The 25,985-nt window shown below is 37.4% G+C and overlaps 1 protein-coding gene across 1 annotated transcript in view; it reads left to right on the top strand.

Moving 5' to 3' along the window:
- Positions 1-25,985, top strand: part of FAM117B (family with sequence similarity 117 member B) — an 83,046-nt gene extending 57,061 nt beyond the window's left edge. Inside the window, exons 5-8 of the mRNA XM_057551901.1 lie at positions 11,876-12,019; positions 13,639-13,864; positions 16,043-16,163; positions 22,035-25,985. Of these exons, the coding sequence (XP_057407884.1) occupies positions 11,876-12,019; positions 13,639-13,864; positions 16,043-16,163; positions 22,035-22,353 (810 nt within the window). The 3' untranslated portion in view covers positions 22,354-25,985. The remainder of the gene's footprint in view (positions 1-11,875; positions 12,020-13,638; positions 13,865-16,042; positions 16,164-22,034) is intronic.

Raw genomic sequence — 25,985 nt, forward strand, 5'->3', positions numbered from 1 at the left:
GAGTGGCCCCCACTTGCCACAACTGGAGAAGGCCCTCGCACAGAAACGAAGACCCAACACAGCCATAAATAAATAAATAAATAATTAAAAAAAAAAAAAACATGATTTAAAAAATATATCTACCTTCCTCACATCATGTACAAAAGTAACTCAAAATGGTCAAAGACCTAAATATAAGAGCTGAAACTAAAAGCTCTTATATGAAAACATAGGCATAAATGTGACATAGGATTAGGCAGTGGTTTGTTAAATATGACACCAAAACCACGAGGCGCAATAGAAAAAGTGCATAAATTGGACTTTATCAAAATTAAAAACTTTTGTGCATCAAAGGACACCATCAAAAAAGTGAAAAGACATCCCACAAAATGGGCAAAAATATATATAAATCATATATCTGATAAAGCACTTGTATCTAAAATATATAAAGAACTCTTGCAACTCAATAATGAAAAGACAAACAGCCCAATTTAAAAATGGGCAAAGGATCTAAATAGAGAGTTCTCCAAGGAAGATGTACAGATAGCCAATAAGTATGTGAAAAAGGTACTTAGCATTATTTGTCAGTAGGGAAATGCATACACATTCCAGTGAGATACTATTTCATACCCACTAGGACAGCTAAAACTAAAAAGACAGATAACAAGTGTTAGTAAGGATGTGGAGAAATTGGAACCCTTACATATTGCTGATAGGAATGTAAAACGGTGTAGCCATTTTGGAAAACATCCTGGCAGTTCCTCAAAAGCCTAAATAAACACAGAGTTACAGGGGGCTTCCCTGGTGTCACAGTGGTTAAGAATCCGCCTGCCAATGCAGGGGACACGGGTTCGATCCCTGGTCCGGGAAGATCCCACATGCTGCGGAGCAGCTAAGCCCGTGCTCCACAACTACTGAGCCTGTGCTCTAGAGGCTGCGAGCCACAACTACTGAGGCTGAGTGCTACAACTACTGAAGCCCATGCGCCTAGAGCCCGTGTGGCACACGAGAGAGGCCACTGCAGTGAGAGGCCCGTGCATCGCAGTGAAGAGTAGCCCCCACTCGCCACAACCAGAGAAAGCCCGTGCAGCAATGAAGACCCAATGCAACCAAAAATAAATAAATAATTAATAATTTTAAAAAAACAAACAAACATAGAGTTACTGTATAACCCAGCACTTCCTCTCCAAGGTATGTACCCAAGAGAATTGAAAACATACGTTTACATAAAAACTTGGACACAAATGTTCATAGCAGCATGGCTCACAGTAGCCAAAATTTGGAAACAACCCAAATGTCCATCAACCAATGAATGGATAAATAAAATGCAGTATATCCATACAATGGAATATTATTCAGTCATAAAAAGGAATGGAGTACTGGTACATGCTACCATATGGGTGAACTTTGAAAACATTATGCTAAGTGAAAGAAGCCAGACACAAAAGAACACATATTATATGATTTCACTTACATGAAATGTCCAGAATAAGCAAACCCATAGAGCCAGGTTGTAGATTGGTGGTTGCCTAGAGCTGGGAAGGTTGGGGGGAAATAGAGAGTGACTGCTAATGGGTGAGGGACTTATTTTTGGTGATTCTAAGATCAATTGTGGTGATGGTTGTACAACTCTGTTCAATAACCATTCAGAAGCAAAAGTTGTACACTTTAAACGAGTAAGTTGTATGGTATTGTGAATTATTTTTCACTAAGCTGCTGCAAAAAAATCTACCAACCAACATAAAATATAAATAGATAAAATACAAATATAATTGTCTGGAAATAATAGATTAGATGCTAGCAAAGAATCCAAAAGTAACCTGGGAGGTCATGTAGCTAGAGGATGAGCACAGGTGCCCTGAGATCAGACTGTTTAGTTTACAACTGAGCCCTGCTGCTTGTTGGCTGTATGAAGTTCCTCGGGTTCTCTGCGTTATAGTATTACCTGTTAGTGTGTTATACTGAGGCTTAAATGCGATAGAATGTTATAAAACAGTTAATGCAATTCTTGACCCATAATAACTGTTCAGTAGATCTTAGGTCGCTTCCAGTTGGATTTTTCACTAGGTTTCTCTGCCAATTTCATATTGAAGTTATTTTCTAAAGCTTTTATTATCATAAAAATATTTACATGCTTATTACAAAAATTTCAGAAACTAAAAAAGTCAAATAAAAAGATTATGTCTCAGTCAAGCTGTAATTTTTTTAAAAATCAAATAGGAAAAACATCATCCAGAGTCTCTCTTTAAAGACAGCTATTCCTTACGTTTTTTCTTCTTTTTCCTTTCTCATTCCTTGTTGAGATCCTACCATATGTTAGACTTTATATATTTTAAAAAATTTACTTAATGTGGAAAAATGTTATTACACATGCTTCAGGAACATTTTTAATGTTTCAGATTCTGTAGAGCATTTCCCTAATTTTGGCTATTTAGTTGGGTCCAGTTCCTGTGTGCTTAAAGCTTTTTATATATTTATACTTTCCTAGGGGTAGATTTTCCATTATTTGGTTGAGAAGTTTGAATATTTGGGGGGCTCTTTAACTTTTCTCTTCATAGACTTTCCAAGTTATTACAGTTTTTTGGTTTGGAGTTTTTTTTTGTTTGGAGAAGATTATTGGGAAATTCCTTTAGTATCCCTTAATGATCAAGGACAGTATTGCTCTGCTTATAGCTAGCTCATAGTCTATAACCACTGGTTAACAAAAGATCTTTTTCTTGGGCTTACAATGGATATTTGCAGTTAGAAAAGAATTCTCACATACCTTTTTGAGTGGTTCTTTCCCTGGAAATTTGGGGGGTGGGGAACTATTTGTTATGAAGAATAAATGCTGCCAAGTTTCTTAGGAGAGAGAGAATCTTTTCACATGTCAGTGGTTTCCAAAATTGACAGAGCCCTCGGATACTTACGGTATCGTATTTTTAAGGAGTATTTCAAGAAATATTCTCATTAGAATATGTAACTAATACATTTCAGGATTGTTTGATTGATGATTAGAGTCAGATATTAGTAAACAGAGGAGCGGGAGATGCAGCATCTTCACAGTTGCATAAACTAATTTAGGAGTGAGAATTTAAAAATCATGCAGGTGTTTCTGGTTGTTATAGCCTCAAGCAAGAAAGCCCTCCCATAGGATTTTCTTATTTCTTCATCTGGGCTGGGACACTGTAGTTTTGTAGTAGCTTAGGAGGGTTTGAGAGCAAAGGGATAGTGAGGTAGAAAGGGATAAAAACCTATTTTCATCTGAAGAGTGAGAGGGGCGTTGCACTTTAAAGAGAAAATTGCTGCTCTGCAATAAAATCTTTGTATGCCAGTCCAGGACATGATTGCTGTTCTTGAAAGTTTTAAGATTTTGCTACTTAGAAATCAAGAGTAGGTGCTTCAGCTGTGACCTTTATTATAGAGTATAGTTGTAGCTTAGAAGAGCTAAGAGGGGGATATCAGATGAAAGGACAGTGATTGCTGGAGGACAGAAATAAAGTAATGCTGACAGGACAGGAGGAATCAAGGCCACATGGAGGCCCTCTACAAAAGCCCTTAAGATAGGAAAGCTTTTTTTCCAGTGCTTTCTAATTTTTTAAAACCATTCTAAACATCAGTTTTGACCTCCCTGTTGTTATATTAGGGTTTCTGGCTCATATTTCTCTCATAGATCTCTGGTGAATTGCTGAACACACCTTTTCCATCCTACTTGCCTATCAAGGCACATTCTTCTTCCTTTGAAAATTTAACTGTATATTTGTTTTTCCTGCTCAGCTACTGCTTCAGTAGGTGTTCTTCCCATCTTTCCTGACTCTCTGTGTCATACCACAGTCTTATCCCCACACTTTGAAACAGATATGTAAGTTATAATGTAGATTGACCTCTAATGAAGATTCAGGATTATCCAACCCTTCTCTTGGGGTTCTTTCTTTGTTGGTTACTTCTCAGCTTTGATGCAGAATTTGATCTTTAAGCTGTAATGTATATAGATATATGGAGAATGTAAATAGAAAAAAACCTTTAAAACAGTGATTCACCTAATTGAAATCTTAATTGAGTGGAAAACATTCTGATTTGAAGAGAAAGAATCAAAAATTGAGAAAATAGGAGATCCTTGTTGTTTCCAAAGTATAGATCTTAGGAGAGGTAGATTTTGCCTTAGTACATTGAAAGATTTTTAACCTTTCAGAGCTATCTAAGGATGACCTCTCAGTTAATATGATAACCCACTTATATTTGCATATACTGATTTATATTTAGAAATGTAGATTTTATTACAGAAAGCTGTGTGGATATGGGAAAAATAAATTATATACACACACATAAAATTCCTTAAGAGCCCTTGAAATGAAGCATAAAAGTTAAAGTATAATCATTTTTGTTATTTTTAGATATTTTAGAATATAGTTTATGTAAGGAGTAAAATCAAAGGCCTATTATTATCTTTTATTTCTGGAACAATAACAGTATGCTTAATGAAGAAAATCTTTCCCCGGCAGCTTGGGTAGATTTTTTTTCTTCTAATCATATAGCTATTTGCTAGTTAAATGAATTACAGTTGAACCTTTTGCTTCATTTATCTAAAATGGTGTGTTGACCTTAGGGAAGTGGCCATTTTCTTTCTTTCTTTCTTTTCCTTCCTTTCTTTCTTTTGCCTTAAATAGATTAAACTGTTGATAAATACTTGCTGCTATTTAGATTACATTTGAGAAAAACTTCTTACCAATTGAGTAGGTTATGACTTCTGTAGCTGCCTGGAAAGGCAGTAACAAGATGTACAGTTAGTTACTATACTGGTGGGTTCCTCTTATGTGCATTTCTCAACATGACACCCAGGAAACTTAAGCTTTCTGTTCTTAGCAAGCTTACTGACAGATCTTTATGATTCTAAAATCCAGGATGGTCAACATTTTGTGGAAACCTTGACAGGTCATCTTCCCCTTCTAGCCTTCTCCTTCCTCATTTCTGTAACTTAACAGTTACAAACCAAGTGCAGCCTGAAAATGGCATCCAAAGCAAGCCATTATTTATGTTGTTTTGTGACATTTAGGAGAGAAAATTAAGTTTAGAATTGAGTACCTTTCACTCAGTATAAAAAAAAAAGTAAAAGTTCTATTTGTAGTATATATACTAATAACTCCTGAGATCTTTCTTAGTCTGTACCAGTTCCCTGTCTCCTCATTGTTTCCTGACACAGGAAGAGTCCAGGCACAGGAAGGATGACTGCCTGACAAAAATGTTCTAATGTGCCCTCCACTGCAGATTAGTGAGCTGTGGGTTTCTTTTAACCCCTAGGTGCTTTAGTCTGAATCAGTTTCCTGTCACCTCACTATTTTCTATTTTCTATTGCCACTACTTTAAGAAAGGTTTCTTTCCCTCCTTGACCCATCATGAACCAAAACATATTCTTAGCTCTACCCTCCCACTCTTATCCCTGCAGCAAGTACATATCTAATTGGAGAGGGTTTTTTTTTTAAGCCTTTTGTTAGATTATACTTTGGGATTTTACTTCTGTTGCTAAGGAAACAAGAGGGTAAGAATAGGTTAAAAACAATTTTTTTTTCCTTCAAGGTGTTAGTGACAGGTCTTAGTGATATAAAAGACCAATGAGAAATAACCAGTTTCAATGACTCTCTTAGGCATTATTTCACTGAAGTTAAAAGTAGGAAAGTGAAGACCTTGGAATGAGAGTAGGGCAGAGGATGGAGAATGCAAGTTATTACAAGAATGGAACGGAGTAGTGGCCTTTGCTGTTTGCCTTCCTCTTCCTGTCCTGTCCTTATCACAGTTCTGTCACAGGGTGAACCAGTGCTGGCTTGCTGATGAGGCTTTCGGGAAGCAAGGGAAGTTACTGGCTTTGTAGCACTAAGATGGAAGGATTGAAGAATAGGGTGTTTGAAAGGCAGCTGACAGGGCTGGTCAGTACTCAGTTGACCTCACCTAAAAGGGACATACCTGACTTTCGAGGGGTCCCTAAGTCATTTGTGGACTGCTTTTTTTTTTTTTTTAATTTTTATTTATTTATTTATTTATTTTTGGCTGTGTTGGGTCTTCGTTTCTGTGTGAGGGCTTTCTCTAGTTGCGGCGAGCGGGGGCCACTCTTCATCGCGGTGCGCGGGCCTTTCACTGGCGCGGCCTCTCTTGTTGTGGAGCACAAGCTCCAGACGCGCAGGCTCAGTAGTTGTGGCGCACGGGCCTAGTTGCTCCGCAGCATGTGGGATCTTCCTAGACCAGGGCTCGAACCCGTGTCCCCTGCATTGGCAGGCAGACTCTCAACCACTGCGCCACCAGGGAAGCCCTGTGGACTGCTTTTTAAAAGATATTTTTCCCACCTTTCATCCATTTCAGCATATAGCTCTCTCTAGGCAAAGACCTAAGGAGACAATATTAGACAGAAAGAACATGATCCAGAATGATTCTGTTAGCTAGTAACTTTTCCTTTTGTTTGTCAATGATCATATAGTAAAACTGACTTTTTTGGGGGGTTGGCATACAGCTACATGAATTTTAATACATGTATAGATTCATGTAACCATCCACCACAGTCAGGATACTGTGACACAGGATATTGTGTGAGAATAATTCCATCACCACCACTCCCCCCAAATTTCCTCATGCTATCCCTTTATACACACACACCCCTCGTTAACCTCTGTAATCACTGATTTGTTCTCCATCACTCTAGTGTTAAATCTTTTTGAGAATGTCCTATGAATGGAATCGTACAGTATGTAATCTTTTGAGACTGTCTTCTTTTACTCAGCAATAGTGCCTTTGTGATTTATCCAAGTTGTGTATATCAATAGTTTGCTCCCTTTTATTGCTGAGGAGTTTTTGGAGATTATGAAGAGAATTGCTATAATCATTCCCTTGCAGAATTTTGCATAAACATAAATTTTCATTTTTCTAGGGAAAATGCTCAGAAATGGGATTGCTTGTTCATATAGTAATTGTATCTTGAACTTAATAGAAACTGTAAAACTTTTCCAGAATGGTTGTACCATTGTGCATTCCCAGCAGCAGTGTATGAGAATCTCATTTGCTCTGCTTTCTCATCAGCACTTGGTATTGTCAGTATTTTTTATTTTAGCCATTCAGATAGATGTGTAGTGACATTGCATCTTGATATTAATTTGCATTACCCTAGTGAACATCTTTTCATATGGCTATTTGCCATCTGTATATCATGTTTGGTGAAGTGTACGTTCAAATATTTTGCCCATTTTTAAATCAGGCTGCTTGTTTTCTTATTACTGAGTTTTGAGAGATCTTTATATATTCTGAATACAAGTCCTTTGTTGACTATGTGAGTTACAAATATTTTTTCCCAGTCTGAATTAGTATTTCATTCTTTTGACAGTGTCGTTCATAGGGCAAAAGTTTTTTTTAAAAACAATTTTGAAGAAATCGTTTATCATTCTTTTCGTTTTTCCCCAGCTTTATAGAAATATAATTGACATATAACATTGAGTATTTAAGATATACAATGTGACGACTTGGTATATGTATATATTGTGAAATTATTACCACAGTAAGATTAGTTAAGACACCCATCACCTCATGTAGTTACCTGTTTTTTCTTTTCTGGTGAGAACTTTTAAGATCTACTCTCTTAGCAACTTCCAAGTATATAAAACTGTGTTGTTAACTATAGTCACCATGTTGTACATTAGATCCCCAGAACATATTCATCTTGTAATTGGAAGTTTGTATTCTTAACTGTCTTTACCCATTTCCTCCACCCATCTGCCCCTGGCAACCACCAGTCTACTTCTGTTTCTATGAGTTTGGTTTATTTTTATTTTTATTTAAAAAAAATTTTAATTTATTTTTTGAGTTTGTGGGGTTTTTTTTAGATTCCTCACATAAGTGAGAACATAACAGTATTTGTCTGTCTGACTTATTTCACTTAGCATAATGCTCTCAAGGTCCATCCATGTTGTCGCAAATGGCAGGATTTCTTTTATGGCTGAATAATATTTCATCGTTTATGTGTGTACCACATTTCTATTCATTCATCAACAGACACATAGGTTGTTTCCATGTCATAGTTATTGTAAATATTATAAATGCGGTAATGAACGTGGAGGTGCAGATATTGTAAGGAGTAAAAATATTTTGTTGTTCAGTTTGGCAATATGAATCAAAATCCTGAAAATCTTTCTTGCATTTTGAGCCATTAGTCCTTCCAGGATTGTATACTAAGGAAGCATTTACATATGTGTGCAGATACTCATCTAAGAGGATGTTTATGGCAGCATTTTTTTTTCTTTTATTTTTGGCTGGGCCGCGTAGCTTGCGAAATCTTAGTTCCCTGACCAGGGATTGAACCCAAGCCATCGGCAGTGAAAGTGCAGAGTCCTAACCACTGGACCGCCAGGGAATTGCCAGTATTTTTTTTTGAATAGTGAAAAATTGGAAACTCTTTGGCCAATAACAGGACACTGACTTCTTCATACACTTATACAATGAAATACTATGCAGCTATAAAAATGATTTGGTAAATAAGAGTTTTAAAGCATAGAAAGAAATAGGAATTAGGGAATTAGGAAGTAAAATTAGGGAAATAGGAAGTAAAAAAATAAGTTACAAAGGACAAGTTACAATCTATTTCTGGTTAAAAGTGTCTATGCACAGAAGAAAAGGGCTAGATAGAAGGATATTTATCAAATTAGTAACAATCCCATTTATTTTTCTTTCTTCAGTGAATACTTATTACTTTTGCAATAAAAAAACAATGCCAGTTAAAAATAGTGTCTCAGAGTAAAGTTTTTATGGCCATATTCAAGTTCTCTCAAGCTACTGTATCTCAGGATTATGTTTAAGTATCTCTTTAGACTGTTGAAAACTAAAAATGAAGGCTAAAACTAAGAGTGAGTGTATCAGTCAGCTTGGGCTACCATAGTGAAATACCATAAGCTCAAGTGGCTTAAACAACACAAATTAATTTTCTCATGGCTCTGGAGACTGGATGTCCAAGATCAAGGTGCCAGCAGGGTTAGTGTCTGGTGTGAGATGTCCCCTTGGGCTGCAGATGGCTGCCCTCTCATGTGCTCAGATGGCCTTTCCTTGGTGCGTGTGTGTGGAGGGGGAGAGGAAGGAGAGCACAAGTGAGTGAGCTCTCCTGTGTCTTTTCTTACAAGGACACCAATTCTGTTGGATCAGGGCCCCATTCTTATGACCTCATTTAACCTTAATTACTTCCTTACAGCCCCCATCTCCAAATATAGCCACACTGGGGGTTAGGGCTTCAATATGTGAATTTTAGGGGGATACAGATATTCAATTCATAACACCAGCCTTGTCGAATAAGCATCATGTCTGTTCTAGATTCTGTTAGGCAGTGGCAATAAAGAGATGAGTAAGACATAGTTTCTCCTCTCAGGTTGGTTGTAGAAAAATAATCTAAAAGAAAAATATATCACCTGCGATTCCTCTACCCAAGTATAGCTTTTTACTCTAGACATTTTGGAAGAATAGTCTTTTTTTGTGTGTGAAATATAAATGTGTGTGTGTGTTGCATATGTATATATTGGCTTTTGGTCAGATAAACTTTCAGAGATAAAGGAATAGTGTTCTTTAACTCCACTTTTGTGAAATATTTGGGATAGATCAGACTTAGTTCCAATAGGTAGAACAGAAAATGTTGAGAAATTAGTTGCTTTTTTTCCCCTGAACATGGTATTTGTGTTTTGGTTTTTTTAAAATTTTTATTGGAGTATAGTTGATTTACACTGTTGTGTTAGTTTCAGGTGTACAGCAAAGTGAATCAGTTATACGTATACATATATCCACTCTTTTTTTTTCAGATTCTTTTCCCATATAGGCGGTATTTATGTTTTTACTTGAAGAAAGAGGGAATCAAAAGAAATATGAGAGCTAAACCTTTGAAGACCTATATGAATAGTTTTAATCAAGTTTTACTCCCATGATTTTCTGTCTGTAAATTTGCAAAATAATTCTCCCATTCACCTTTTAAAAATCTCGTTGTTCTTATAGGCCACTCTTTGTTACTTGGAATTTACAGTTTAGCTGATGCGAGGTTATGTGAAATTTAAATTTTGTTAAGTATAGAGTGTCATTGAGTTCAGGTTTTATTTTCCAACCAGTACTTGATCTGTGATGCTGTTGTGCTTTAGCCACCTGCCAAGTTGGGTGGAGAGTTGTTATCACTTACGGAATCTGAAGGGGTCTAACCAGGACAAGTTTTCAGAGAAAAGGAAGTAGACCAAGAGAATAGACATGTTGACATGGCAAAGATTTCCTCAGCAAACAATTTTGGAAATGGTATATCAGTGCCCCAAAGATCTAGCATGTAGAGAATGACTCAAAGATGTGGACTTGAAAAAAATTTAATTATTTAAATTTTCTCTATAAAACACCTATAGAATATCTAAATTTAAGATTTTTCATATTCCTTCCTTTGATAGTGGATATTGAGACTAGAAGATGGGACAGAAAGAAGAGATGGAAGTGAAAAGGAAATAAGTAATATGAGAAGCTTGAGGGTGTGGGGAGAAGACTGGGGAACAGAAGGATTGAAAAGCAGGAAAGTTAGAAGATTCCATATGTAGAAGAAAATAGTACTTGAAAAAATTTGTGAAAAGACAAGAATAAAATAGGGAAAACACAAATACATAATAGGGAAAACACAAAATAAAAATTGTAGCTGTTGTTTACTGAGGATCCATCCGTTCTGGGCCAGGCACTGCACCCCTGTCCTCTCGTTTCGTTCTCAAAACCACTCTCTGAGGTGGAGTGCGGTGTTCTCATATTACACGTGAGGAAGGTGAGACTCGGGGCCCAACATAACTAAGCAATGAAGAAGTGCTGCCTCAGCACTCCATATTGAAGCTTTCCCTTTGATTTCCCTTTGACTTTTTTTCTCACAAATGTCTTGCTTTGGTTTCCCAGGATTGTGTTGTGCTTTTTTCTCTCTCTCTCTCTCTCTTTTTTTTTTTAATTACAATGATGTGCAGGAATAAAAAAGGAGAAATACAGGTTTAACATTAAGTTGTGTGTCAGACAACAAGGTTATCAAATGAAACTAGTGGTAACTGATTAGAGGCCCTGTTACTACCTTTGTTTCCTTGCCTCCACTTTTCTCTTAGAGAGAGGTTTTCCAAAGAAACCTCCCTAAATGAAGGATGGAATAATCACATTTCTTTACCAGACAGCAGCACAATACAAGATGATCTTCTGGCACACTGTGCTATGAACTTTGGCAGATACCTCACAATTCTTGTTTCATATTTTATTTTGAGTGTTTGTCAGGAAACCAAGTGACATCCTGTAATATAATCAGATATTTCTTTTCAAAAGTAATACTGTGCCAGTGGGAAATTTTTTTAAAAAAAATTAGAGATAGGCTTTGGAACAAAACATATTAAAATCATTACAATGACAATAAAAATAAATTTCACAGGGAAGTTATTCTGTAATCTTGCGACTATGTATGGACTTTGGAAGTAATTTTATTTTTCCACCAAAATATTTTTTCTTTTTTTTTTTTCTTTTTGATAAATTACTTTTTGTCGTTTATTTCCTGGAATATAGATAATTATGGCACTAGAGGACTTTAAAGTTATGTTCTGAAACCTGAACTCTGTTATAAAAGAATATCTGAGGTTAACATTCTTTTAGTATTTTCCTTTATCTCTATTCCCTTTATAGTCTCTCATAGGTGTGAATAAACTTCTGAAATTCTCCCTTGATTGTCTGGGGTTTTGGCTTTAAATTATATTTCATGTATACCAAGGAGCAGGTTTGGTTATTCACAGTTTTTGTGAGGCCTATAAATTTTATTTTGATTTATTTTAGAGTTAACCATGTCAAATGGAAGTATGCTTCCATCTAGAGAACTTAAAGGTAGTATTAAGTGTATCTTCTCCCCCCTCCACCACTTTTTCTTAAGGCTCCTGTTCCAAAGAGTGCACTTATTCCAGTAATTCCCATCACCAAATCAGCAGGCTCCCGATTCCGGAATAGTGTGGAAGGATTGAATCAGGAGATTGAAATAATAATTAAAGAGACTGGGGAAAAGGAAGAACAACTTATAGTAAGTACTCTTGTATCTTAAAATCATTCTTATACATTAACTTTTCTAATTATTAAGAAAATTCACAGTTTTGGTTTCCATATTTACATGGGTTTCTTCCTTGTAGAGAATGAAAATTTTCTCTTTTGAAAAACTTTGACCTTTGCAAGTGAATGAAAAGTTTTCATTTCTTTGCATCTCATAGAGACAACTGATGTGACTTAAATTTGGATCCTTGAACAGAAGCTATTTTTTGTTTTTCTGTATTTAAAAACCCCTAGACAGGTGATATGCTTCTTATTGGCTATAACTCTATTTAACAGAAGTTTAGCTTACGAGTTTGTTGGGGAGGGAGGGATATGACATGGAATACTTTCTAAAGTATGAATCTTACCTCTTGCTTATGTTAGTTACTGTTTGGTTGACTATATCATCGAAGCACAGTTCTGCTTACCTATAATACACATAAGAATGTGTATTCTATTAACTATGACACGCGTAAGAGTGGTTCATATATAAGACAGTGATAAAATTTCCTGTTTATATTTAAAACCATGTAACAATATATTTAAGCTTTCATTCTTCAGTGAAAGAGGAATTGGGGAGTTTAAAGTAGTGTTTTATTGACGCCTAAGATTCTCTCCCTTAAGATTACAGGTTGGTTTAGCTTAGAGAAAATGCAACTGCCCACACCCTCTCCTCCTTCCCTCCTCCACTGCATGATGGGGAAACTTTCTTTGATGCAATAAAGGTAAATGTACCAAAGATATACAGGGAGCTGGTTTCCCTGCGGAGTGAGTCACACAAGCTTCCCTCGGAGTGTTCTCCTTGATTTCCCTGTATAATTAGCACTGCTGTGATTAAGCTTTCTCTCACTTAGGAAGGTTTCTTTGAAAACCCTGTTCTTGGAGGGAAGTGGGCAGGGGGAGAAAGTAGCAGGGCCTGTCATCAAGTATGACTAGTTTACACAGTGGATAACCTTTTCTTCTAATGTGGAACCTAGAGTTGCACCTAGATTTCTCCTCTTTTATAATGGCCTGTTTTTATAATTTTAAAAATAATAGCACATGATAAGTAATTCAGTGCAGTTCATCCTTCAGCAAGCACTGACCACTCATGTGCCAGACCCTGGGAATACAGAGGCTCTGTTCTGCCGCTCAGTGTCCAGCGGGGGACAGATGAGACAGGGGTGTCCCCACGGATCAACACAGAGGCTTCTTTCTCGCGAGGCCTGATAAGGAGAGGGTTTCTGACTTTTGAGTCTTCTGGAACAACAGGGGAAGGGTGACGTTAGGTGCATTTCAAAATCAATGCCAGGGACTTCCCTGGCGGTCTTAGTGGTTAAGACTCCGTGCTTCCACTGCAGGGGGCACAGGTTCAATCCCTGGTCAGGGAAGTAAGATCCCATAGGCCATGCGGCATGGCCAAAAAATTAAAAAAAAAAAAAAAAAAAAAATCCAAAGAGTTCCAAAATCCAAAACTTGAATTTGCCACACACCAGCAGCTATTTAACATAGCATTTGCATTGTATTAGGGTATATAAGAAATCTAGAGATGATTTAAAGGATACAGGAGGATGTGCATAGGTTATATGCAAAATCAATGACAAAAATACTTATGTTTTTAAAATTTCATAACAGCCACAAGACATTCCCGACGGCCATCGCGCACCTCCGCCCCTGGTGCAGAGAAGCAGCAGCACACGCAGCATCGACACGCAGACCCCCGGCGGGGCGGAGCGGGGCAGCAACAGCAGCAGCCGCTCCCAGTCTGTGTCCCCCACGTCCTTCCTCACCATCTCCAACGAGCGGAGCGAGGAGAGCCCTTGTTCGGCTGATGACCTGCTTGTTGATCCCAGGGATAAAGGTACAGTGCAGGAGGAGTTTGCTACCAGATGATAAGTGAATACCACCTGTTGTATCGTGCATTCTGTTCATTTTCTAGCAGAGCACACACACTTAGGGCTACTAAGATAATTACTTTGAGATGTGTTCAAAACATAGATTTAAAAAAATTGGAGTACAAAACAGTAGGTTTCACTGTGGTGCTCAGGTGATGGTCTAGTTGGGTAGGTTTATGGGCTTTTGTTTGTTCCTTTTAATTCCTTTTTTGCACTTACTAATACAAGCTCCTTATTAGTGAGAGACATTCTTTTTGGTATAAATGAGATAAACATTTGTCCTGATAAGCATTTGTTCTCTATCACCTTAGTTGTCATGTTTTTACAATCTTACTACTTTTTAATTGAATGTGGAACCTTCAAGTTACAGTAGTGTGTTTTAGGATCTATATTTGTGATATTTCTAACAAGAATTAAGCTGATTTATATCAATGCAAGATGAGTATTCCAGGCAAGCCTGGAGTAAAAGGTGGTGGTGGTGGGCTACTTATAGTATTAAACCGCTTGCCCGACTCAGAAAGTAATTGGAGACATAGCACTTTGCATATTAGTTACTAATAATAGTCTTACTTTTTAAAACAAATAGGGCCTTTCATCTCTCTGTATCAGGGCAGTGTTTTTTCAGCCTAATTCTAGTTATTATTACATGAACTTGAGAGCAATAATAAGATATTTATTATTAAATAAATTCTACAGCTCAGTTTAGTAGTCATTCATTTAGAACTTTCTACTTGCAATGTGTTGAATGTCCTGAAATGTTCCATGTCCAATGACAGCTGGTCATTACTGCCAGTCACCTAAAGTACTTAGACTGTAGCAAGTACAGAGGACATAAGATTTTCTGAAGAAGTCACTTCAGACAGTGGGCAGTTGTAAAATTTTATTATTTGGACCCTTTTTTGTCATCTTCTAGGTTAAATAAAACATGGCTATTCCAGACCAACACCCCAGACCAATTAAATCACAACCCCTGGGGACAGGACACAGGCACTAGGCATTTTTGGTGCCCCCAGGTGATTCACGTGCACAGAAGTTTGACACCCACTGAACTAAATCCTTTGATTGGGCCATGTGTTTCTTGTCAGGAGTCGGCATAATTACTTCTGATACTTATTGTGAAGATTGAAAGGGATAGTGAATGCAGCCCCTGGTACTTAGTGCTCAATCAGATGTACCCCTCTCCTCACAAATTAAACCATGGCTATTATAATCTGTCCCTTGATTTCCCATACTTTCTACTTTTACTTCAATAACATATAGGAACAACGTAAGTTTTGTGTCCTGCTGTATTTGACTTTAGGAGACTAGTGACTGGTTAGCTCCTCTGATTTCTTTTATGAGAAGGGGCTACAGTGCCAACGCCAGCAAGGAATTGTAGTTTAGTTGGCACAGTCAGACTCTACATATAGGACACTTAGGGAACATGTCTAGAATTTCAAGTTAATATAATAGAAACTGAGGACATCAGCACTGGACAGGAATACCAGAGTCAAGAAGTGTTCCCTTTGGTAAGGTTCATTTAGAAAGATTTCAAAATCTTTGAGCCAGACTTTGAAGGAGGTTTTGGAAAGTGTATGGAGAAGGACCTCTTAGGTATAGAGAAGTTTGTAGGCAAAAGAAAGTCTTCAGCATATAGTGTGCATATGGATCTGACTACCTGGAGCAGAGATTGTGACCAGAGGAGCAGAGAAATCAAATAGAGAGATTCTGAGGGGCAGACCAAGAGTGAATGATAAGCAGCCAGTGAAGAACCATTTCAGTTACTTGTCCTGGGAAGAATGGAAGTGGCATTTGAGCCCATATGCCGTGTACGGAATAGGAATACGGCAGCAACGTAGATCAGTGTTCAGTGCTGAGGAGTAAGTAAGTGATGGTAGGTTAAATAATAACCTACCTAGGCTGTCGTGATGGTAAATAGAAGAAAAATAAAGATCTCTTCCTTGTTTATGCATTTATTTAACAAACATTATCTCCTCTTTACCAGGAATTGTGTTAGATAGTGGGGTGATGTGGATGAATGAAGCACTATTCCTTACCCTCAGGTAGTTCATGGTGTAGGGGGAGGCCAAGAACAATCCAATACAGTATGACTCTGCACGTACGTGCTAGTGTTTCTCAGTAATCCAGCATGTTGTTTCTTGCAGATAATGGGAACAACTCTCCTTTGCCCAAATATGCAACCTCACCAAAACCGAACAACAGTTACATGTTCAAAAGGGAACCTCCTGAGGGCTGTGAGAGGGTCAAAGTCTTTGAGGAATGCTCGTAAGTATCCCCCACCATCCCTACCCCCCCAAAAAACTTTTATTATGAGAATTTTCAAATAGGCTGAAGAACAGTACAGTGACCACACCCATAGATCCACCACTAGATCCTATAGTTAACAGTTTGCTTAGTTTTTGCTGAACTGTTTGAAAGTAAGTTGCAGACATGACATTTAACCTCAAATACAGTTTAATATTCATTTCCTAAAAGTAACCACAGTAAAAGTAACCACTCCTACATAACCACAATACCATTGTCATACCAAAGAAAATTACAGTTATGCTTAATATGAACTAATATCCGGTTGTTATTCACATTTCCTCAGTTGTCTCCAACGTATCACCCGTGGTTAGTTTTGAACCTGTAAACAGTCAGCTCCACACATTGAATTTAGCATTGTATTTATTCAAGGTAGACCACGGATCTCAATGCAGGGTGGGTTTCCTTCTTTCAAGGATCAAATTCCCTCCAGTTTTTAACTACTTTTAGTCTCCAGTTCTCTAAACAATTAAAAAAAATATTTTCCTGCCAAGATGGGGAAGAGAATCCTATTACTTTGCAGAAACATTTACCTGTGATGAAGATCACGGAAGAAGTAGAATTTTAAACGGTGTCTGGTACCCTTGGTATGCGATCTTCTGTGCTCATATATTTCTGTTGGCTAGTACTCTAGTCAGGTACTCTTAGTTTTAGACTCAGAGTCTGCTCAGCAAGTTTTGCAACTTTGTGTTTTCAGTAGCTTTGTAAGTGGTGGCTGCAGGGTTGCAGGTATGTATAAAACTGAGCAAATTAGCTGATGAACATTATTTGGGGAGAGGATGATGGTACTTATATAAACCTCACCTTCCAATCTCACTATCGCTGCAAGTCTAAGAGCCATCCTCTGGCTTTTTCTCAGTGTGAAACCAAAACTGCAATGTGGAGATTGTCCAGCCTTGTCTGAATCACGTAATGTATCTTTTTCTTCCATCATGAACATCTTAGCATCCTTTTAAAATATGGCATCCTTTTGTTCCTCTCTGTGCCCCTTCTGTCAGTGCTTCCTTTAAGCTAAATTCTGAATAATTTTGCCACACAAAGAGCATTGTTTTTTTTAATCCCTTCACCTCCTCTACTAGGAGACCCCAGCTGTCAGTCTCCTGTCTGCTTTTCTGACAGTAATTGAAAACTCCGTTTTAGCAACTGCTTATTTTTTTCACCATGTAAGTCTAACAACTTGACTGGTACCAGAGAGTTTAAGCAGTATTTCTCCACATGTGTTTCACAGACTCCCTGCGTCGTAATCATCTGGCTTATTAGTTAAAACTGCAGATTCCCAGGTCCCATCCCAGGCCTAATGAGTAAAAATATGGACGTAGGTAAGACCTAGATTATGCATCTTTAACAAACCTCATAGGATTTTTATGCTTGACTTGAAAATGCTGGCTTAGACCTTTTCATGAGAGTTCTTCAGAAACGGAGTCATTCTTTCAAGGAAAAATCAAATGGTCCACCTGGAACCTTATGGAGTTGCGATCTTTGATTGACGTATTGGTAATTCAGATGTGCCTAAGTGCAGAGAAGGGGCTGATGGACTGAAAAAGCAGTTTGAATTTCTGTGTAAATGACTTTGAGTGAATATTGGTTGTGTGGGTTGGTGTCCTGTGGTATCTGCCTTAGACTGTTACGTTTGGAAAATTTCTCAATATCTGAACTATATACCTACAACTGTGTCATTTGTTTGTAAAGGGAAGGAAGAAAGGACAGGGTGTGTGTGTGGATGGGTAGACAGACAAAGAAACGTAAGGTAAACCCTGACGTGTAAAATGTTTTATGGCACGGCCATCCGTTATTAGAAGGTAAACCTAGTCTTTTTTAAATGCACATAGTTTATTATAAATTTTACTGATGTAAAGGATGTGTAGCTCATGGAAATCTATTCATTTTTAAATATCTTAATTATATTCCAAAAAGAAATTAACAGCAGTAACCCAACAGTGGATTTCTTAGAGGTGATTTTAACCTTCTATCAATAAAACAAGTTACTCAAAGTCTAAAAAATTGGTTCCTTTTTGCCCCAGTTATGTCATAATTAGAGCAAAACTGGATGCACTAGCATTAAAGTAAGAGTAGATTATTGGTCCTAATTTTTAAATTTTAGCTTAATCATTCTTTAGAGTATACTTTTCTCTCCAAGTCTTAATTTTGGTTTAAAGGTAATAACTCTGACCTGAACCAGGGGTTGGAGTCAGTGAGAGGTTGATCTCTGGTTTTTAGAAATGTATGCTTATTTACCTGAAAGAAAATAGGTAGCTGGATTTGGGACCAAAAAGGGCAAGACCAGATTTTGCATTTCTTTTTTTTTTTTTTTGATACAGCACAGACCATAGCCATGCCTGTTGCACTTAGCAAGTCACCATAGCCATGCCTGTTGCACTTAGCAAGTCACCATAGCCATGCCTGTTGCACTTAGCAAGTCACCATAGCCATGCCTGTTGCACTTAGCAAGTCACCATAGCCATGCCTGTTGCACTTAGCAAGTCCTTTTTTTTTTTTTTTTTAATAGCTAATGTGGCACCAGAGGCATAGTCTTTTATTTACTTTTTATTTTATTTTATTTATTTTTGGCTGCGTCGGGTCTTAGTTGTGGCATGCGGGATCTTCATTGTGGCATGTGGGATCTTTCCTTGTGGCGCGAGGGCTTGTTTCTAGTTGTGGAGTGGGGGCTCCGGAGCACGCGGGCTCAGTAGTTTGCGGCACGCGGGCTTAGTTGCCCCACGGCATGTGGGATCTTAGTTCCCCGACCAGGGATTGAACCAGCGTCCCCTGCATTGGAAGGAGGATTCTTTACCACTGGACCACCAGGGAAGTCCCAGCAAGTCCTTTTTAATGAAGTCACATATGCTGTTTCCTGATCCCAATTAATGAACTCCTTGACCTTAGTTACCTTAGATTCCTAGATATTTTGGCCTCTTTGCAGTATAGAGATTTTTAAAAAAATATGACATAACCCCTTCTTTTCTTCCTTTCTTTCCCTCCCTCCCATTATAAGTAATTTGGAATCACCATTTCTTAGCTACTAATTTATTCCTGAATTTAAAAAGAAAATACATAAGCCTTTAAAAAAAATACCAAAGAATTCCTCACATCAGTATGAAAATACCTATAATAATTATCCATCCTGACCATCTGTTTCTCAGAAAGTCAGCTAGCAAGCAGTTATATTTATTTTGAGATACAATCCTTTTGGAATAACTTCTTAAGGAAAAAGTAAAATATTTAAACTAGTTCTGAGGGTTTCTGTGTGTGTGTGTGTTTTGGTTTTTTGATATGTATGGTTCTTAAATTGAAGAAAACTTTGAAGTAGTATTAGTACCTGCAGCTTCTAGTAGCATAAGTATAATACTGGTCATACACCCCAGGGGTGGATAACGAGTTTCTTGGAGAATCTGCTCCTCAAAGTTAAATGGAGTGAAAAATGATTCCTTTTGGTGGGTTGGGGTCATGACTGGAGGGGGGTGGTGATGCTTTTTTTTTTTTTTTTTATTGTTAGTGTTCTGTTTTCTTGATCTGGGTGCCAGTTAGACAAGTTGTTATTGTTTACGTTATTTTGTGTGAGATCTGTCATAAGTCTGTTTTCATGAAAGCAGAAAGGAAGTTAAACTGATTTTAGATTCTGTCATTAAAAAATGTCAAAGTCAGAAGTTTGTATCTCAGAAATGTGTGGTTTCATCTTCAAGATCCATTAGCAGCCATGTGTCTTAAGTGATTTTTAAGACAATTTTATCTTTTTAATAAGATAACCTCAAACAATAAATAAATTAATTAAAAACCTAGGCCTCATTTGGAGGAGGTTATAAAAATTGAATTAGCCCTTTTTTTCCTAATATAAGAATGAAAGCTATCTTTAATAATTCTTCAAAAGAAAATACAAGCATTATTTAATTATAGAAACATAATCTTGGACTTCCCTGGTGGCGCCCTGGTTAAGAATCCCCCTTCCAGTGCAGGGGACACGGGTTCGAGCCCTGGTCCAGGAAGATCCCACATGCCGCGGAGCAGCTAAGCCTGTGCGCCACAACTACTGAGCCTGCGCTCTAGAGCCTGTGAGCCACAACTACTGAGCCCATGTGCCACAACTACTGAAGCCCGCACGCCTAGAGCCTGTGCTCTGCAGCAAGAGAAGCCACCACAGTGAGAAGCCCGCGCTCAGCAACAGACCCAGCACAGCCAAAAATAAATAAATGAATAAATAAATTTATTTTAAAAAAAAGAAACATAATCTCAACTTCCTATCTTCTTTAAGGAATTGAAATCCATGCTGTCAGTAAAAACAGAGGGGTGTGTGCGCTTCTTATCATAATATATCCAAATACACATGTGGCCCTAGATGTACTCAAGTAATAAGTTTCCATTGTATCTAAGAAAGAACAATACACAAGAAAAACAAATTTAAACAATGTAATTTTTTTCTTCTTAAATTATTATACTTGCCAAAGCTATCCATGGGTAGTATTCACTATTAATAAAATATACCCACCCAAAGCAAAATATGCCCACCCAAAAATGTTGTACTTGGAACTTTTTTTTTTTTTTTTGCACCTACTCCCCAGGTCTGTTGTTTATTCATTCTTTAAAACCCAGTTCAGATGTTACTTCCTCTAGAAGCTACCTTCCTACCAAACTCCCCCACTCTTTCTCTGTGTTCCCTGTGTTTCCCTTGTTCTACCTCTAAACCTTTTACAAACCATTTTTATCACATCTGTCAGTCCCGCTTGCGGGCGTTCTCAAGCTTTTTTGTGCTATGGGCACCTCTGGCAGCCCAGTAAAGCTTATGGATCCTTTGAAGTAATTCATAGCTTCTCTGAATAATGTTTTAAAAACAAATTAAAAGATTATAAAGGAGACTAATGATATTGAAATACAGTCTGTCCCCAGTACCTTCCTCTTCCCAAGAACTGCATGTTTATCTCCTTATAGATCATCTCGCCTTTGGGTCTCCAGAATCTAGTGCAGACTTGGCACATTTGGATTTTTTTTTTTTTTTTTTCATTTCATTAGGAGAGATGAGAACCATACTTTTGTCATATCGTATTACCTTTTCCCACCTGAATCTTGATTTATTTAGGTTCTTCCACTTGAATTTCTTTTTAATTTTGTGTCACTTCCATGTTACTTTAACAGTTTAATTTTTTATATTTTCAGGGAATACCATTAACACTTGTATCCTTTTGCAGCTCTTTGGGTTAATTTGCAGGAGCAACTAGGGACAGGGAAGGATTTGGCTTCAATAAAAACTTTCAGAACAGAGGACTGTCATTAGTTTTATTTTGATTTTACATTTATGTTACGTTATTCAGAAAACCATCATGGCTATTAACTCAGAATTGTTTCAAAGAGATTTTTAAGGGCACTTGGAGAACTCATGCCCACTGAAGTTTAGTCACGCAGTGGTGGAACTCAGTAAAAGATAGACAATGTATGTCAGTAATTTCCTTGCCTTTTCCCTTCAAAATAGTGCAGACTTTGGAAAAATCATAGTGGAACATATTTTTGTCTTTAAACAGCTAGAATATCTTTTGCTTTAGGAAATTCTTTATTCAGATTGGCTATCTTAGATCTTCACTTAGATGTCTGAGCATCCTATGTGGTGCCCGGGGCTCGCCAGGGAACTGAAAGCAGCAACAAAATCTGGTGTCCTTCCAGCATTGAGATAAATAATTTGAATCATGTGTCCTTGGTCAGTAGCATTTGAAGCTTTGGACATAGCTTGAGTTTTGTTTTCCTTTTTTGTGTCTGTAAGTTACTACTTTTTTTTTTTTTTTTTTTTAAAGAAAAGAACTTCTGATGTTCTGTGACTTAAAAGTATTGGGTTGTTTATTCTATGTCTAGGCCAAAACAACTTCACGAAATCCCGGCCTTTTACTGCCCTGACAAAAACAAGGTGAATTTCATTCCTAAAAGCGGCTCTGCTTTCTGCCTCGTCAGCATCCTTAAGCCACTCCTCCCCACACCAGATCTTACCCTCAAGGGCTCTGGCCACAGTCTGACAGTCACCACTGGCATGACAACCACTCTTCTGCAGCCTATCGCTGTGGCCTCCCTGTCTACAAACACAGAGCAAGACCGAGTCTCTCGAGGAACGAGTACAGTCCCGCCACCAGCCTCTCTCCTCCCACCACCAGAACCCATTGAGGAAGCTGAAGGATAGGCCCCAGTGCTGTGAGGCCACTGTTCTGGGCAACTGAGAATCTCCTCCATCCCTTGGCAGCGATGGCATCGTGCGCTCCCAGTTGGCCGTGATGTGCTCCAGCATTTCCACGCTGACGCGTCACCCAGCGGCTTCTGGAAGAAAGCAGCCCCGCTGATGGCTCTGCTCACTCCTGAAGGCCAGCCCTCAGTGCTTAGCCTGCTTTTTCTTAAAGCACCGGTTGAAAGAAGAAAAAGGTTTCATTCTTTCCTTTTGGAGGGCTGATATCACATTGTTTTTTGCTTTCAAATTAGACTTCTTTGAAAAAACAAATAAAAAACTGATCCCTGCAAACGTGATTCTTGAAGGGAGACGTGAATGATGCTGCAAGAACCATCTTTTATATGAAAATGACTATTTTATAATACCAATGTTACGTTTTCTGAAAACATAGCAAACAGGATGTTCAGACGATTCTTTGGCCTCTGTTTCTTGTTTCCCTTTCTAGATGTGTGCTTTTCTCAGCTGTTTTCAGCTTTGGGACCAAAGGGATTGTTGACATTTTCCTAGCAATCTTAATCTCATGACTGTGTTCTTCTCCCAAACAAGAATTGATAGGTAAATGCATTGAACAAGTATATATAAAAGAGATAAAAAAGCAATATTAGTACATTACGTGATTTATGTTTTTTGATGTCAGAAGTTTGTGCTTTGGGTGAAATACTTGTAAAACTGCTGTTTTCCTCACTACTCCTGTACACATTTCACCATGTGGTCAGAAAAATTATAATCTGGAGACAAGTGCTTTAATATGTTCTCACCCATCATTGGAACTTGGTTTAAAAATCAGTGAGCCAAAAGGAAACTACCCCGTGTCGACTGCTAGCTAGGAGTAAGGAGCCCCTTGGGTTTTCTGCTCAATATTTATCACATGATCTCCTTTCTTTCCCACAGGTGTCGTTCTACCTTTAACCGTCACTGTATCATAGCCCCAAGAGATCCTAAAATGGCTGTGCATGGATTTCCTCCTTTGCTTTTGTGATGTTGTTGTCTTGTGGATTTGGTCAGGGTTAGTAGTTTGCCAGGAGTGTAATCCGTTGAATAGCAATCCTTAGTCACAGAATCTTGCGACTGACGTTTCCTTCATGGTGGTTGGCACTGAGATATGTTGCCTATAGGTTTTGCTAGTTTTCCCTCCAACATTCCACATGGTGGGGAAAACAGGCAAGGAGAGCTTTGGAGCGTAAAGAACAGGAACCTTTGAAGAATCCATACGGTTTTGGATTTAGGCTCATCCTAATACAATCACTGCCAGTATCACATGACAGCAGTATTTCATGTCTGGGTATGTGGTAGTGAAATTAAGGAGCAGCTCTTTTTAAAAAGTTATAGCAAACAGTGTTGATAGAAAGCATCCTTCTAAGATCTTCATAAACTACCTTATGATGCAATAATTTAATGTTCCTATACATATTATATTATAGGGAGAAAACAAATACTTGTAAAAGGGATATAGTTTAGAAGGTTAATATGTCAGTTTGTCCAGATATATCCCATCAAAGAAAAGCTAGTGGTAGCAATAAATCTTCTGAAAGGACTTCTTATACTCATGTACCTTTAAAACATCTAAGTAATTAAAAATTTTGCCCTGTTAAGTTGAAAACAGAGATGTATTTAGGCAAATTAGATAAACTCAAACATTTGAATAAGTCTGTCAGGTTTCAGTTGGTGGCATCGATGAATTTTGGTACTCCTTCTGTCCAAAACTAATTTTCCTGAAATTAGTACATTGTGGCTTCTAAATCAGGAAAAGCTAAGTTATTCAAAGTCTAAATGTTCTGGTCAGTAGGTTCTTTGAGAACCTTGATTCATTGCCTCTAACTTTATTTACCATTTCACCACTGAGAACTGCTCTGTCAGAAGTACAAAAGAAAGGTAAAGCTGAAATCAGGTGAGTTGGTATCGATGGTAGGAAGTTAAAAAATAAGGTTTCAAAAAAATCCAAAATCAGTTTTTGGATGACCTGAATTCTGTTAAATCTATGTTCTTTTCCTTGCCTTACACTTACTTCCCTTTCCATCTGTACATGTCACAAGGGTGTTTTACAACTACAATGCCACTTTGTAAACAGTTTTTCCTCTTACTCTGTTGTGCATGTTTATCTAACTCACATCTTTCTGTAGAGTTTCATATATCCTTAAACTAAAGTAATTTACAATCAGAATGGGAGAACAAGTTTAAGATGGTATTATTCACAGTCTCATAGGTGGAACTTTTAATGTTTGGTTGTAAGGAGAATGTGAATTTGCAGGTAAATGAATTATATGGCAACTAAACATAGTCCTCATGTTTGGGAGAAATAGAGCCTGAGATTTGAGGAGGGGGGGAAGGTACAAGGTATAAAAAACACTTAACTGCCAGTGCCAAAGGGCTAATTTTTAAGTATCTGAGCTTTATGCAGTCTTGAAAAAATTTTGGCCATAGTCTACTCGGCTTTATGTAACCTTGGTTCACAGGTGGTTGACTTTTTTTAAAAATGGGTCTACTCTCAATAGAATGCATAATATTGTTTTCTAAAATTACATTCCATAACTACCTTGTTATTCTGTAGAAAACTGTACAGAAGGTAAATAAATTAGAATAGCTTCAATGGGAATATAATTTAAATTTTTAAAAAATTTAAATAAATTTACTTCCATTGCGGTAAAAGAAAGAAATAGGTGGCTTGTATATTTCAGCAAAAGAAAGCTATTCTCTGGTTATGAACTTTGTCAGTGTTAAGTTATTTTTACTCTTAAACGGTTTTTTCCTTGCGGTGATAACATGAATTTACGGTTTCTGATCATGACCAAGTCTGTATTACTTGTCATGGCTTTTGTGAGCAATTATGCTTTAAAAATACCTGTTTTTCTTCTTTGATTAATATGGTGAGCATGGATGCCAAAATTATTTTTTAACTAGAGTCTTCATTTTGTTTAAAATATTTCTTATATTTGTGACAAGCCAAATCAGAGTTTTAGAAGGTGCTATTGCTAACTGTGGAATAACTGGCAACAAGGAAGGCTTTTTTTTTTTCTTTCTTTTTAATGGTTGGCTTTTACTGGAAGAAGGTATTTAAAAAATAGAATTTATAGCTTTCTGTTATGTCCAAGATTAAGAGTGGGTTGTCAGATTTTTCTTTTGTTAAAGGAAATAAAAGAAAAATCGTCACTACTGAATTTACTATTCTAAAGATTCATTCCTTAATACTTAGAATTTCAATGTCTCAAGACCAGACCAGTGGACGTGCTGAATTTGCATTAAGAAAGCTAAAACACTTAACTTCGCACTTTAAGGTTTAAGTTTTACTCTGCCTAAATTAATGATAAGCAGAGCAGCCCTGAACAATATTTTGTTTGTACAATCCTGTTGAAGAATATAATTTATGTTTTTTAAAAGTCTTTATTTTTCATCTCTGTTGAAGCTGTGTAAATCTTTTTAAAATGCAATTTTTAAAGTTTCGTTTTTCTAACAAAATTCTCCCAAAAAACAGCATTTCCAGTGGTGATAAATATTGTTACTGTGTACTTACGTATTCCCTGTACCTGAACACTTGTTGCTGCCTCACAAGAAAATAGAACTTTTATGTTAAAAATAAAGTCTGTCCTTCTTGA

The sequence above is a fragment of the Balaenoptera acutorostrata genome, chromosome 8 (assembly GCF_949987535.1).
Source record: "Balaenoptera acutorostrata chromosome 8, mBalAcu1.1, whole genome shotgun sequence".
NCBI lineage: Eukaryota > Metazoa > Chordata > Mammalia > Artiodactyla > Balaenopteridae > Balaenoptera > Balaenoptera acutorostrata.